This window comes from Rhinolophus hipposideros, assembly GCF_964194185.1.
Source record: "Rhinolophus hipposideros genome assembly, chromosome: 9".
NCBI lineage: Eukaryota > Metazoa > Chordata > Mammalia > Chiroptera > Rhinolophidae > Rhinolophus > Rhinolophus hipposideros.
The window spans coordinates 87920707-87936837 of NC_138055.1; the positions used below are offsets into that span (position 1 = coordinate 87920707).

Consider the following 16131-nt stretch of genomic DNA (forward strand, 5'->3'; position numbering starts at 1 on the left):
GTTGGGTAAGTGTGTATGTACACACACGTACACACACACGGTCTCTAGTTCTTCCCACGGAGACAGCCTGGGAGCATCAGCACCCTAAAATTGATGAGCACACTTATCCCCGTCCTCATTTCTCAATGCCATTGTCCACTGAATGCAATGAAGACTTGTTAGAAAAATGGCTGATTCTGGAACAGAGGCGTGGAAACCACAAGAAGAGCCTGAAACATCCGTGCCAGAAAATGAGAACGCTCACAAAAAGTGCGGGAGGCGTGTTATAAGGACTCAAAAACCAGTTTGAAGACACACCCAGTAACCAACTCAGGGACGATCTGAGTATAAAAGTAAGTATGGATAATAATAGACACAACCTATTGAATAAAATGGGAAATTAATGATGAGGAATAAAATATTGACATGGTTTCAAAGTGCCGCAGCCAGAAAAATCTTACTAATTACAAAGGGGGAAAGAGCGGCGTTACCCTGGAGAAGCCTGGCCGACGTCGCCTGAACCACGTGGTGGGAGTCAATGGCGCCTGGAACGGGAGAAATCAAAGCCACCCCCACCCCCCGAGTAAGCAGTGAGAACACCATGTGTGTCTCTGGTGTTCTTGCAGGATGCGTCACCTGAACCCAAATGAAGAGTCACACAACCCAAACTGAGGGGCGGCCACAGGACACTGGCCTGTGATCTTCACGTGTCAAAGGCCACGGAAGTTGAGGAAAGCCTGCGCCAGCATGAAAGAAACTAGAGACATGGCGACTCAATGCTCCGTGTGATCTGGAACTGAAACCGTTTGCTGTGAAGGACGCGATGGCAACAACTGGCCCAACACGACAAGGATCTGAACAGCAGATAAGGAAAATGTATTCATGTTAACCTCCTGATTTATGGCTGAGTTGTGGCTATATAGGAAAACGTCCTTGTTTGCAGGAAATGTACATTAATGTATTCAGAGAAAATGGGCATCTTGTCAACAACTTACAATCAAATGGCTCAAAGAAAAGGAAAAAAACCAGCTGGATCTGCACCTGTTTTTGTAAATTGGAACGTTTTGAAGGTCAAAAGAAAGAAGAGAAAAAGGGAAGGGAAGGGCAATTTATAAAGTTATAGGGGTCTGGATCAGGAGAAGGGAAGGGAGGCCATGAGGTGTGAACCAGAAGGGGCAACTAGAAGCTGTGCAATCTTTTTTCCTAGCAAGCTTTCAGAGCCAAACTGCCCTGCTGCCGATGTCAGGGATCTCTCAGCTGCTGTCAGCCTCCTCCCTCCGGGCCCATCCCATGCTCTGCTCCCAGTGGTTGGGGCCATAGTCCTCTGCAAGCTAGGAGGGAGGTGAGTCTGGGAGGCTGCATTCTGGACCTCAGGAGCCAGCGGCAATAGAGCTACATGAAGAGTGAGGGGATGGACAGACCCTCCAGGGCAGGAATTGCTGTGCAAGTGAAACCTGTGCAGAGGCAAGGGGATGGTCTAAATGTTCTTTAGGGCACCTCGGGTCTCAGGGCTGAGATTCAACTACGCTGAGAGGAAATCTGACTCTGTATCTATTTGCACCTCCCCTCGCCTTTAAGGATTTGAATTTTCATTTTGGGGATTGGCAGGTACTCACTGACCTTCTACATCAATATAAACACACCTTAGGAGAGAGTGCACCAACAAGAGCCCAAACCAAAGCTCCACCCCACGTCAACTATCCTCAGTTTGCACAGCTGTTAAATGGGAAAACCACTTGCCCCTGTTTCACAGTTGGGGAAAGGGAAACCAGTTGAAAATACATGGATGCCAGGCTGTGTCATCCTTGTAGAGGACGAATTGGCTGCTTTCTTTTCCCATCTTTAGTAGGCAAGTAGAGAGGTCTCCTCTCTGTCCCTTCTTCCCAGGTCAAGTACAGAAGAGATCTTGCCCCCCCTGAGTGAACCAGGAGAGGCTGAACACCAAGCCAGAGGTTGGGGGTATCTGAGCGACATATCCCTTAATCGGCCTGGAAAAAGGCCTGTGGCTTCTTGGCTCTGCTCATGGCCCCCAAGGATATTGCTACCCATTCATCCCTATCCTCTTTCACCATCACTCATCACCTCCACCCCTTCACTTCCTCACTTCCTCACCCAGCTTAGAGTCTGTAGTCCATTAATGTCATAACTCTGTCCCCCCCTCCCTCTGTTGTGTCCTCCCAGCAAAGCCCTGGCCCAGGCAGCCCTCCCCTTCACTCATACCCAAGCTGCTGAGCATGGGAAGGGAAAAATCAGACACAGGGAGAACGGCGTTCACTGCATATCTGTGTCCACACATCTCTAACAGGTGCTGACCACCCTCCAGCCATCCTCAATAGCCCAGCGTTTCCTTCCCGCCTCCCTCTAAAAGAACATTCTTTCTTCTCATCTCTCTCCAAAGCATACCCCTTGCCACCCTGCGTTTCCCATCAATGACTGTCTCATTCTTCATTGAAAAAAATGGCAGCAACAAAGCAGGAGCTTCCCACAATCAGCCCACCTCCATCTGAACCCACACTCCCCGCCTCCCCTCTGTTACTGTGGTTAAACTGTCCCTACTCCAAGAAAGAGGCCAATCTGCCACCTGTGCTTTGCACCCTGGGCCCTCTTTCCTTCTCAAGGTTCTGGCTCCTAAATTTACTTATTCCTGTATCTGCAATTTTGCTCTTTCTGTCTAGTGGACCATCGAACTATACATGCTTGTTTTTATATTTCCTATCCTTAAAAACATATCTCACTTCCTTGACCCCATGCTGCCCTGTAGCTACTGTTCCATTTTTCTGTTCCTCATTACAGCAAGATCACTCCTGTATAGTCCTCGTGTCACACTCTCTCCCTAACCTGCTCTAACTGAGCTTTGGGCCCCACCCCAACACTTAGTCTGTTCTTGTGAAGAACGTTAGTAACCTGGAGCTGAGCTGCACCCTCCACAACTAAGACTGAAAGGATAACAACTTGACTTGGAAAAAAGTCCTGGAAGTACACAATGTTCCCCAATAAAGTCCTGTTCCCCTTCCCCAATAAAATCTTTTTTTAAAAAAAAGAATGCTAGTAGCCTCCCTGTGGCTGAATTCAATGGCTACCCCTCTGTTCTTATCTTGCTTGGTCGGCTTACCATGCCCTAGAGCAGACCACTTCCTCCTTCCTTTGTCTCTATGGTACATCTCTACTGAGAGTAAATTCTCTGCCTCTCTCTTGGCCCCTTCGCTTTTGTTTGACCTCCAAATGTTGAAATGCCCTACAGCCCTATCTGTGGCCCTTTTCTTTCCTCTAGGTAGGTCTGCTTGACCCCTAAGTGGCCTCATCCTGTGGCTTTAAATAACATCTGTAGGCTGAAGACCCCCAAGTGTTTATTCCATGCTCTCACTCTCCCTGGAACTCTAGACTCATATAGCCAAGTTTTACTCAACACGTCTACCTGATGTCCAATGGGTGTCCCAAACCCCATGTGTGGAAGTGAGAACTCTTGACTTCTTTCTCCCTGCCTTCTTCCCGTAAGTGCTCTATCTCATCTCTCACCATCCACCCAATACTCAAGGCAAGAAAAAATTAGTCCTGGCGCCTGTCTTTTTTCCCATTCCCACATATGGTCCAACAGCAGGCCTTCTTGCCTCTATTTCCAAACATAGCTGCAGCGGTCACCTCTCCCCACCTCCACCGCCACCACCCTGGTCCAGGCCTCTCCCTGGAGCACTAAAACAGCCTATTAATGTGTCTCTGCCTACATCTTTATGCCTACAACCCATTCCAATCCATTCTCCAAAAGGCCTTCATCATCTTTAGAAACTTGTTTTCCTAGTTTACAAACCCTACATCATCTGGCCCCACTCAACAGTCGGCCTGTGGGCTAAATCTCATCCCGCTGACTGATAAAAGATACAAGGAGGTCTTTTGATCAGGGACATCTGTGGGCATGAGTGTGTTCAAGATGGGCTCCAGGGGGAAGGGCCTGGGAAATGCTGCAATGCATGAGAAAGGAGTAAAGAGAGGATAGCAAACGAATACATTTCTATAATCAGACTCTAGCTTGAAGAAGGTGCTGCTGCCAAGGGCAACCCAACTGCTCACACAGCCCCATTAGCAGCAGCGCCTGTGGACAGCAGAGGACCACATTTCTCCAAAGGCAGAGACTGGGGCTGCTAGGTCGCCACTGGGTGGGTGATGGGGAGAGATAGGCCTGGGGGTTGTGGAGAAGGAAGAGGAGAAGGAGGAATAGCTGCCATTTTGCAAAACCTGGGATCAAGCAGAGGGCATGGTGACTAAGAATTTAGCCACAGGCTGGGCTCGTAGGAATTTGAGCTGGGACAAATGTGCCCTTGGCTGACATGGCAGGGATTGGGAACCTCAGAACCCCGTGGCCAAAGTCCTGCTAAGAGGGCCTCAGCTGGGCTCCAGCTCCCCAAGGCCAAGTGCTCTATACTGCTTATGCCAGTCTATACCACCCAAAACAGAAAGTGCAAGCCCCCTCACCCCCTCCACCCATGGGAAATCACGCAGAGATGTGTCTTACTGTTGTCCAAGTGGTTGGCCTTAATGATCTTCTCTGAGTAGTCAGAAATACTGGAGCATTCAATCTAGGAAGGGCACAGAACAAAGGAGCAAGGTGTCAAAAGATGTCCAACACCAATTTAATGCACGGAGAAGCTGAGGCCTAGAGGGGTGCAGTAACTTACCCACAGCCATCACTGCTAATTTGTGGCAGATTAAAAACTACAATGCAGCCCTCCTGACTTGTGGGCCAGCAGCTCATTCACTAAATCGGACTGCGTTTCCTGTGAGACTGAAACCCATCCTGTGCTTGGCGATGGAGGACCCAGTACCTACGGTGGGAGATTTGGAAGGAGTGGGCAGGCCTCACTCTTCTGACCAGGGGAGCACGGGATGAAGAGGCCCGTGGGCTTTGGGCCCCACCCCGACACTTAGTCTGTTCTTGTTAAGAACGCTAGTAACCTGGAGCTGAGCTGCGCCCTCCACAACTAAGACTGAAAGGATAACAACTTGACTTGTCTTCCCAGGAGAGGGTGTAGGACTGGCCAGAGGTGCTGTGAGCCCCCTTCGACATTGTCTTCCCACCCCCCCAGCCCTCAATGGTTAAACTTGGAACATATCAGAATAGGGACCATCTGGAAAAAGCCAAGTCAGGGCCCCAGGGCCAGTCTTAAGTTCCCCCCCGCCGCCACCCATACACGTACACTCAAGTTAACTCATCTCTTCTTCAGTCTCCACCTTTCAAAGAATGTTTAATTTGTTTACTTTAATAATTGTTTTATGTTTCAATTACAGTTGACATCCATTATATTAGTTTCAGGTGTTCAACATAATGACTAAAAATTTATATAACTTAAGAAGTGATCACCCCTATAAACCTATGAATAGTATCCAGGTGTCACCATACATACTGACTACATTCCTTACGCTGTACTTTACATCCTCATGACTATTTTGCAACCACCAATTGTACATCTTAATCCTTTCTCCTTTTTCATCCACCAACCAACAACCCTCTCAGCTGGCAAGGATCAGAATGTTCTCGGCATCCATGAGTTTGCTGCTGTTCTGCGGGTTTGTTCTGTTCTCTAGATTCCACATATAAGTGAAATCGTATAGCGCTTGTCCTCCCAGCCCAATACCCTCCAGGTCCATCCACGTTGCTGTAGATGGCAAGACTTCATTCTTTTGTATGGTTGAGTAATATTCCATTATACATATGTACCACCTCTTCTTTATTCATTCATTCCACCCAGGTTGTCTCCATATCTTGGCTATTGTATATAAATGCTGCAGTGAACATATGGATATGTTCACTTCAAAGCACATGTCCCTTCAAAGTAGCATTTTGGGTTTCTTTGGATAAATATACAGAAGTGGGATTATTGGGTCCTTCTTTGTCTCTTATCATAGCCTTCGTTTTAAAGTCTATTTTGTCTTGTATAAGTATTGCTACCCAAGCTTTTTATTTTTCATTTCCATTTTCATGAAATATATTTTTCCATCCCTTTACTTTCTGTCTCTGTGTGTCTTTCAATCTGAAGTGAGTCTTTTATGGGTAGCATATGTAAAGGTCTTATTTTCTTATCCATTCAGCCACCTATCTTTTGATTGGAGCATTTAATCCATTTACATTTAAAGTAATTGTTGATAGAAAAGTACTTATTGCCATTTTATTATTCATACTTTTTGTCTTTTTTTTCCCTGTCTTAAAGAAGTCCCTCTAACATTTCTTGTAATACTGATTTGGTGGTGATGAACCCTTTATCTTTCTCTTGTCTTAGAAGCTCTTTGTCTGTCTTTCAATTTTAAATAATAGCTTGCTAGGTAGAGTATTCTCGGTTAGGTTCTTGCTGTTAATCACTTTGAATATTTTGTGCCAATCCCTTCTGGCCTGTGAAGTTTCTGTTGAGAAATCAGCTGACAGTCTTACGGGAGTACCCTTATAGGTAACTAACTGCTCTTCTCTTGCTGCCTTTAAGATTCTTTGTCTTTAACCTTTGGCATTTTAATTATGATGTGTCTTGGTGTGGGCCTGTTTGGGTTCATCTTGTTTGGGACTCTCTGCACTTCCTGGGCTTGTATGTCTATTTCCTTTGCCAGATTAGGGAAGTTTTCCATCATTATTTCTTCAAATAGATTTTCAATTCCTTGCTGTCTCTGTTCTCCTTATGGTACTCCTAGGATACGAATGTTGGTAAGCTTGATGCTATTCCAGAAGCCCCTTAAACTATCCTCATTTTAAAAATTTTTTCTTTCTTTTTTTTAAAGTTTATTGGGGTGACAATTGTTAGTAAAGTTGCATAGATTTCAGGTGTACAATTCTGTAATACATTATCTATATCTCACATTGTGTGTTCACCACTCAGATCTTTTTTCTTTTTGCTGTTCTGATTGAGTGTTTTCTGCTATCCTTAACTTCTAAATTGCTAATGCAGTCTTCTACTTCATCTAATCTACTGTTGATTCTCTCAATGTATTCTTTATTTCAGTTATGGTATTCTTCATTTCTGACTGTTTCTTTTTTATATTTTCCATTTTTATTGTATATTATCTCCAGTTTTAGGTTTCCTCTCTCTTTGTTGAAGTTCTCACGAGATCACTGAGCAACCTTATAACCAGTGTTTTGGACTCTGCATCTATTAGATTGCTTGTCTCCATTTTGTTTGGTTCTTTTTCTGGAGCTTTGTTCTGTTCCTTCATTTGGGACATGTTTCTTTTCTCTCCATTGTGGCTGGCTCCCTGTGTTTGTTGCTATGTATTAGGTCTCTGCTGTGTCTCCTAGTCTTCATAGAGAGGCCTTAGACAGTAGGTGTCCTGTGCGGCCCCGTAGCACAGTCTCCCTGGTCACCTGAACCAGGTGTTCCAGATGTGTCCCTTATGTGGGTTGTCTGTACCCTCCTGTTGTAATTGAGCCTTGATTGATGTTTGCATGTCACCAGGAGGGATTGATCCTCAGGCTGATTGGTTGTGAGGAATGGCTGTGACTACAGTGGAGGAGCCATTGTGCAGGGGCTGACTCTATGGAGCAGGATTCACTTTAGCAGGGCTCTGGTGCCCGCCCTGTCTGCCCTTTGGGTGTGTCCCACTTGGAGGCAGTTGGGTGGTGCTCCTGTTTCATTCAAAGCCAGCCACCTGGTGTGCAAGACCTGGGCCTTCTGGAAAGGGCTCCACCACAGGCCAAGGTCAGCTACAGCCTGCGCCCTATCCAGGGCCACCTGGCATGAGCCACAAAGCAAGCCGCAGATGGCTGCCAACAACTCTGGACTTTGAGATGCCTCAAGAGGCCAACCGGTGAACTGAGGCCGACTGCCACTAGTGTCAGGCTTAGGGCTGCTCAGCACAAGGTACGGGGCATGCTGAGGCCAGATGCTTCTTGTTTGGGTTTTGTGAAATTTGAGAGATTTTAGGAAAGCCCACAGCATGAGCCAAGATAGGCAATTTGTATAAAAAAGCCACTGGAAGTGGTTTGGGGGGAGGGGACAGTATCTCAGGGAATCACCAGGGCAGGCAAAAGGTGTTAGCCAGGTTTATAAAGACTGAGATAAGGCAGCCACATGCCTCTGCATACTGGGAGAAGGGAGGGCTCAACAAAGAACTAATGGATTCTACCAGTACTTCTGTCAGGGAGAAAGCTGCTCCTCCAGCCTTCACTCTGAAACCAGACAATTCAGTTCCTCACCGTGTATCCCTCGCACCTTTTGAGCTGCTACCCCAGTGCCGGAGCTCAGAGTGAGTGAGTCCGTTAGTGAGTAAGTCCATGCACGGGCCCTTTAAGAGGAGGGCCTGGGACTCCAGACACTCACTCTCTGTCATTCTCAGCTGTAATCTGCTGGGTTTCACAGCCAGAAGTTATGGGGCCACGGGGTGCTGGAAACAGAGAGGCAGCTGCCAAGAGCTATTCTCATCTCCGTAAGTGGACTCCTACAAAGGTTGGCCTGAGCTAAGGCCCTGGGGCTCCCCCCACTTCCACACTCAGACCCCACCTCAGACTACACCCAGGCCCTTGGCAATTTGCATAGGGGCACTAAAGTGGTTGCTGATAGCCTCCATCAAAGCCTTGGAGAAGTTGAGGAAACCTACAGGGTCAAGAAGGGGTCACTGTGATAGAGGAGGTAGACCCTAGCCAGGGCTCACATCCCAGAGGACTATTAACCCTTTCCAGAGCCACCAGATGCTGTGGTCTTCGATCCTGCTGTCCATAGGACTGTGTTTCTCTCCTTTTTCCCCCCCTCCTCACCACATTTTTATTTGGTCTGGAAAAGTGTACTGAATTTAGCAGTGAAAAACATGGGCTCTGCGGCCAGACAGCCTGGATTCACATCTGGCCTCCATCACTTTCTAACTCTGCCTCAGTTTCCTCATAAATAAAATCACAGCTCCTATTTCACATGGTCATTGTGAGGATAAATGAGCCAAAGCATGTTAAGTACTCGGAGCATTGACAGGCCCTCTGAAAGCACACAGGGTGTGAGAGGCTGCAGCAGTAGTCTCCCTTTTTCTTTCTTCTACCATCTGCCTTTCCTTCCCCATCTCCTTCTTTACACTTTCTCTTCATTTTCCCTGCTTTTCTTTTGTACTTTCTAATTTCTTTTCTTTCTCTCTCTCTTTTTGATCCCTCTCCCATTCCTCTAGCTTTTCTTTGAGTCTTTCCATCCTTCTTTCTGTTTCTCTCCATTTCTCTCTTCATGTCTGTTTCTGTCTCTTTTGGTTTCACCATCTCCCTTTGCTGTCTCTGCTAAGCCCTCCATCCCCACCTCCTGCCATCCCATCTCCCCCACTGCAGAAGAGCAGTGGTGGAGAGGGGAGCCTGGAAAGAAGGAACTGTGAAATGAGCCATCCAGAAAGAAACCCAGCTAACTGTGGCAGAGCTGTTTACAAAAGAGCTGTTATAGCAAAAGAACAGGGGACAGACAGATTGGGACGAGTCACCACAGCTGGAAGGCGCCATGCGGCAGCCTCCTGACAGCTCCTTGGCTGGAGCTCCCGCTGACTTGGAAGCCAGTAATAGGCAGCCCTGCATCTCCCTGCTCAGCTCTTGGCTCCCTGCATGCCCAGCCGAGACTGGAGTTGAGACAGTGCCGGGAGGTGAAGGCATTCAGGGGTCACCAGGCGGTCTCAAGTCCAGCTCTGAGGCTCTGTGAACTCACTGGAAGGAGAGTCTGTTCTTTGACAAGAGGCCTGTGTTCTGGTGAGGAGGGTCTTATAAGGGAAAGCTGGAAGGTGGGAGGGGTAGCAGCCATGATGATGGCTGCACTTGACCTTGGGCATCTGGATTGGCCCTGTACCCTCCGCATGTGCCCCATCTGAATGCATCCTAACTTTCCAGTCAAGGCTACACCAGAGGTGCTTGAGGACAGCCCAGGTTTCCAGAAGCGCCTTATTGCCATGGCCCAGGTGCTTTCTGAGTTAGACACGGAGGAAGACTTCTGTTCCTGCTGGAGACTTAGGAGCAGGCCCCTGAGGCGGGGTGGCCAAGGGGACTTGGAGGGCTGGGAGCCTGGGGTTCTCAGATACCTGTACAGACAATGAAGCCCCACTGAGAGCTGCCCAGTACCCCATGGACCTCTGCAAATGGCCTGGCTGGCTGGTGCATATGCTGTGAGTTTGACTGTAGTGTGCTTCTAATTTGAATCAAAATTAATTCCCATTTTCCAGTCCTAGACCCACTGCATTTTTCAAATGTCAGCCAGCAGCTCAGTGCTTTCTTTTTCACAATTTCTTCCCAGCTCTGGACCCTCCCAGCCCCACTGAAAGGCTGTGTACAGCTGGACTGTGGGAGCCAGAAGAAGGCTGGGAGGTTTCCCAGAGGGTCAGACTCCACCTGTAGCCAGAGAGGCTGCAGCAGCCAGAGCAGCAGAATTTAGATCTACCAACTTGCCCTTTAAAGACAAAGGAAGAGGGTTTTCTTGTTGTTATCTGCTAAGACCCCATCCTGACCACATACTAACACTGAGCATTTGTCACATGCCAGGCACAGTTCTAAGCACTTTACATAGGTATAAAACTCATTTACCCCTCACAATCACCTCATGGGCGAGGGACTATTATCATACCCATTTTAGAGATGGGGACGCTGAGGTACAAAGAAGGGAATTGCCCACAGTCGCATATCTCGTGAGTAGAAGAGCAGAGATGCGAGCTAGAGCGCACATGTGTAACCATGCTGCACTGCCCCCCAAGCTGACAGGGGACGAAGCACTATAAGGTAATGATGACACTGAAGTGGTTTCTGAAAAGTCAAAAACCCTCTGCACATGTCAGCAGTCATCAGGGCGAGGAGCCAGGAGCAGTGCCTAGGTGACTGGAAGCCAAGAGGTTGCCCTGCCTCCTGAGAGTCACCCTTCACTTTCTCCTTGAGAGTGTGACCTCAGCAAAGAGATGGACCCGGCTTTGTACTTCTAGAAGGGACCAGAAAAGGCAGAGGGCAGGACTGGCTCTGAGGAAGCCAGTGTCAGGGAGGGAGTGGTATGCTCACCCCAAACACCTTCTTGGCCCCCGCTTTCGCAGCAAACATGGACAGGATCCCAGTACCACTCCCGACGTCCAGCACCACCTTATCTTTGAAAACGTGCTTGTTGTGGTACATGGAGTTCCGGTAAGTGAGCGTACGCACCTCGTCCTTCAGCATTTCCTGTGTGGAAAGAAGGGAAAGTCAATGGCAAGGTATTCAAGGCACCTGGCAATGCACCAGGGTCATGGGCCCCAGGACTGTGCCACCAAATTCTTCAAGGAGCTTGACCAGGCTGCTAGGCAAGCCACAGAAGAGCACCGCGGGGCAGACAGGCCCATGGCTACCGGAATCATTACAAACATCGCCAGACCTAAAACTCTACACAAGAGAGACAGCATCGTACTAGCAAAGGAGAAACTCATACCCTGGGAAAGCTCCAATTTACCAAAACCAAAAGAAAGCATCAGTACAATGCAGCAGGAGAGATTCAAGTTACACCTGCGGCAAAACTCTGCCATGGTGAGAAAATTGTCACTGAACAGGTTACTAAAGGAGACCTTCTGTGTGTGCACTGTTTTGGTTTGTGTGCTTTCAAGAATAAAAGACACGTTCCTTTACCTGCCATTATTTAAGTGTTTTGTGGTAAGAAAGAAACGACATTATCCATTACAACGGTCTCCAGCCCAAGGAGAACATGATTAATCTGTGTCTGGTGCTGAGGCAGGGGCCTTCGTCCACTCGACATATCAACAAACACTCGGACTCATGGCCAACTGTACCACGATTTTTGGGGTGTAATGTTAGTATAATTTTCTTAGTATAACTTGCATGCAATAAAAAGCATAGATTTTACATGTATGGCTAAGTGTAAGAGTTTTAATAAATGTACTCCTATGTAGCCAGCACCGTAATCAAGATACAGCACACAGCTGCTATGGAAGGCAGTGTGGAGGTTCCTCAAGAAATTACGAATAGAATTACCATATGACCCAGCAATCCCTCTCCTGGGTATCTACCCAAAAAATCTGAAAGCATTTCTCTATAAAGACACGTGTGCTCCAATGTTCATTGCAGCTTTGTTTACGGTGGCCAAGACATGGAAACAACCAAAATGTCCTTCGATAGATGACTGGATAAAGAAGTTGTGGTACATATACACAATGGAATACTATTCGGCGTTAAGGCAAGATGATATAGGAGCATTTGTGACAACATGGATGGATCTTGAGAATATAATGCTAAGCGAAATAAGTCAGACAGAAAAAGCAGAGAACCCTATGATTTCACTGATATGTGGTATATAAACCAAAAACAACAAAAGAACAAGACAAACAAATGAGAAACAAAAACTCATAGACACAGACAATAGTTTAGTGGTTACCAGAGGGTAAGGGGGTGGGGGGTGGGAGGTGAGGGTAAAGGGGATCAAATATATGGTGATGGAAGGAGAACTGACTCTGGGCGGTGAACACACAATGGGATTTATAGACGATGTAATACAGAATTGTACACCTGAAATCTATGTAATTTTACTAACAATTGTCATCCCAATAAATTTAATTAAAAAGATAAATAAATAAATAAATAAATATATATATATATGTATATATATATATATATATATATATATATATTTCAATTACAGTTGGAAAAAAAAAAGACACAGCACACTTCTGTCGCCCCAGAAAGTCTTTCATGTCTGTGTGCCGTTAATCCTCACCCCCACTCCAGGTATCGGCGACCTAGGTTCTATCACCAAAGCTTCCTTCTGCCAGTCTTCAGACTTCATATAAATGGAATCACACAATACATACACGTTTGTGTCTGGTTTCTTTTGCTCAGAGTTTTTGAGATTCATTTCTTTTCTTGCACATATCCAGGGTTTGTTCCCTTTTTCTTGTTGCTGCTGCTGTAGTTCTTATTCTTGCTCTTGTTCATGTTGTTGACTAGTATTCCATCACATGGACATACCACAATGCATTTATCCCTTCACTTGCTGGTGGGTATTTGAGTTGTTATGAATAAAGGCGTTACAAATATGCTTGCATAAGTCTTTTTGAGGATATAGGTTTTTATTTCCCTTGAGTAAATACCTAGAAGTGAGTCTTAGGGTAGGTGTTTAATTTCATTAGAAATTGCCTAACAGTTTTTCAAAATTGTGCTATTTTATAACCCCACCAGCAATGTATGAGAGTTCAAGTTGCTTCACACGCTGGCCAGTTAGTCTTATCAGTCTTTAATGTTAGTTATTCTAGTGGATATGATCTGGTATCTCATTGTAGTTTTAATTGTACTTCCCTGGTGGCTATTAATACAACTTCTTCATGTGTTTATTGATTATTCATATACATCTTCTTTTGCGAAGTGTCTGCTTTGTGCATTTTTTTCTTGAGCTATTTGTCTTTTCCTTATTGAATTATAGGAGTTTATATATTCTGGAAACAAATCTTTTGTTTCAGATACACATATTGTGACTATCTTCTCCTAATCTGCCATTTGCCTTTTCATTTTTTTAATGTGTCTTGTGAAAAGCAGGTTTTTAAAATTTTGATAAAGACCAATTTTTCACTTTTTTTATGATTAGAATTTTTTTGTGTCCTTCCTAATCTTTGCCTACCCCAAGGTCACAAAGATACTCTCTGATGTTTCCTTCCAGAAGTTTTATAGTTATGGTTTTTACTTTTAGGTCTATGATTTGTGTCAAATTAATTTTTGTGTATGGTACAATTTAAGGATGAGAGTTCATTTATTCCCCCCACACAAATAGATGACTCAGGCACCAGGGCTCATTTCCCCACTGAATTATATGGGAGACGTCCTTTGGAACAATCCGTCCTTTGTTCCAATTATCTTGCCACCTTTGTCAAAAATCAGTTGATACATGTGATGTGTGTCCTGTCTGATCTATTCCATAATGTACCAGTTCAACACTGACTTGATTACCTTAGTTTTGTATTAAATTTGAAATAAAGTACTGTGAGTCCTCCAACTTAGTTCTTCTTGTACACAATTATTTTGGTTTATCTAGATCTTTTGCATTTTCATACACATTTTAGAAGCAGTTTGTTAATTCATAAAGAACAGCCTTCTGGAGTTGATTGGAATTGCATTCTACCTGTAGGTAAATTTGGGAAGAATTGATTTCTTAGCAATTTTGAGTCTTACAATCCAAGATACAGTTCTTTATTTAAGTCTGCAATGTTTTGTAGATTTCAGTATAGAGGTCTTCTATTTTTTTCGTTAAACTTATTCTTAACTGTTTTATTTTATGGTACTGTATATGATATTTTAAAAATTTTATTTTCCAGTAGTTCATGTTATTATATATATTGACCTTGTATTTTGCAGCCTTGTTCACTTTACATACTAATTCTAGTAGGATTATTTTGTAGATTCCTTTGTCTTTCTGTATAAAAAAAATCTTGTCACTTGTAAATGAATACAATTTTACTTCTTTTTTCCTATCTGTATGCCTTTTATTTTTTTGTTCTTTCCTCTTGTGGTATTGTACTGGCAAAGATGGTCAGTCAATAAAATGTTAAATAGAATTGGAGAAGACAGGCATCTTTTCTTTGTTCCAGTGATATATAAACATGAACTTTGAGTATAATTTTAGCTGTGAGCTCTCCATAAATGTCTTTTATTAGACTGAAAAAGTTATCTTTTATTTCTAGTTTGCTGAGAGTTTTTATCATGAGTTGGGTTGAATTCTGTCACATGCTTTTTCTACATATATTGAGATGATTATGACTTCTCTCCTCTATTAATGTATTGAACTCCATAGATTGGTTTCAAATGTTGAACCAACACTTTGTCATGCCGTATTAGCTTGTTAAATATTGCTGAGTTTTATTTACTAATATTTTGTTGCAGATTTTTGTATTTGTATTTATGAGGGATGTTGATCTGTAACTTTCTCTTATCTTCTCTGATAATTAGTTAAGCTTAGCTCATCACACAAGTTAGGAAGCATTATCTCCTCATACATTTTTCTGAAAAGGTTTGTGAGAGATTGATATTTTTCTTTCGTAAATATTTGATATAATTCACCAGTAAAACTATCTGGGCCTGGAGTCCTTTTTTATGGGAAGATTTTAAATTATGAATTCAATTTATTTAATAGACAGAAGGCTATTTTAGTTTTCTATACATTCTTACATAAGTTTTGACAAGGTGTTTTCCCAAGGAATTTATCCATTTCAGTTTAGATGTAAAATTTATGGGTATAATATTGTTATAATATTCTCTAATTACCTGTTGGATGTCTAAATGACCTGTAATGATGTCTTTGCCTTAATTTATTTATAATCTGTGTTTTTTATGATTTTTTTTTTTCTTGATCAGTCTAGCAAGGTGTTGTCATTTTAATTAGTCTTCTCAAAAATCAACTTTTGGCTTTGTTGGTTTTTTTCAATGTTTGATTTCTAATTCATTGATTTTGCTCTCATTTTTATTATTTCCGTCCTTTGATTTTATTTGCTCTTCTTTCTTTATTTCATAAGGTAGAAGTTTTGGTCATTGATTTTATACCTTTGTTTTTCTCAGTAAGAGCATTAAAGCTATAAATTTCCCTCTAAAGATTGCTTTAGCTGCATTCCACACATTTTCATATGTTGTGTGTCTCAGTTTAGGCTGCTATAACAGAATACCATAGACTGGATAGCTTTAAAAACAAATATTTATTTCTCACAGTTCTGGAAGCTTAGAAGTCCAAGATTAAGGTGCCAGCAGATCCAATATCTGGTGAGGACCTGCTTCTTGGTTTGCAGATGGTTGTCTTCTTGAATCCTCACATGACATAGAGCAGAGTGAAAAAGCATGCCCTCCTGTCTCCCCTTAGAAGGGCACTAATCCCATTCATGAGGGTTGACCCTCATGACCGAGTTAACTCCCAAAGGTCACACCTCCTAATACCATCACATTGGGGGCTAGGATTTCAACCTAAAAAATTTGAGGGGATAGCTTCAGTCCATGGTATTGTGTTTTTACTATCATTCAATTTGGAATATTTTCTAATTTCTCATTATTTCTTCCTGACCCTCTTCTCAGTGCTGCTTAATTTCCAAACATTTGGAGATTTTCTAAATAATTTCTTTCTTTTGGTTTCTAATTTAATTCCATTATGATAAAAAAAAATACTCTGCATGATTTCAATCTTGAAATTCATTGAGATTTGTTTATGGCCCAGTATATGATCTATCTTAGTGAATGTT

At 43.8% G+C, this 16131-nt stretch overlaps 1 protein-coding gene across 2 annotated transcripts in view; it reads right to left on the reverse strand.

Moving 5' to 3' along the window:
* The window catches only part of PRMT8 (protein arginine methyltransferase 8), a 97859-nt gene that overhangs the window by 32280 nt on the left and 49448 nt on the right, over nucleotides 1-16131 (reverse strand). For both annotated transcript variants that reach the window (XM_081059867.1, XM_081059868.1), the window contains exons 3-4: nucleotides 10943-11098; nucleotides 4487-4550 (exon numbers count right to left, since the gene is read on the reverse strand). In XM_081059867.1, coding sequence (XP_080915993.1) covers nucleotides 4487-4550; nucleotides 10943-11098 — 220 coding nt within the window. The remainder of the gene's footprint in view (nucleotides 1-4486; nucleotides 4551-10942; nucleotides 11099-16131) is intronic.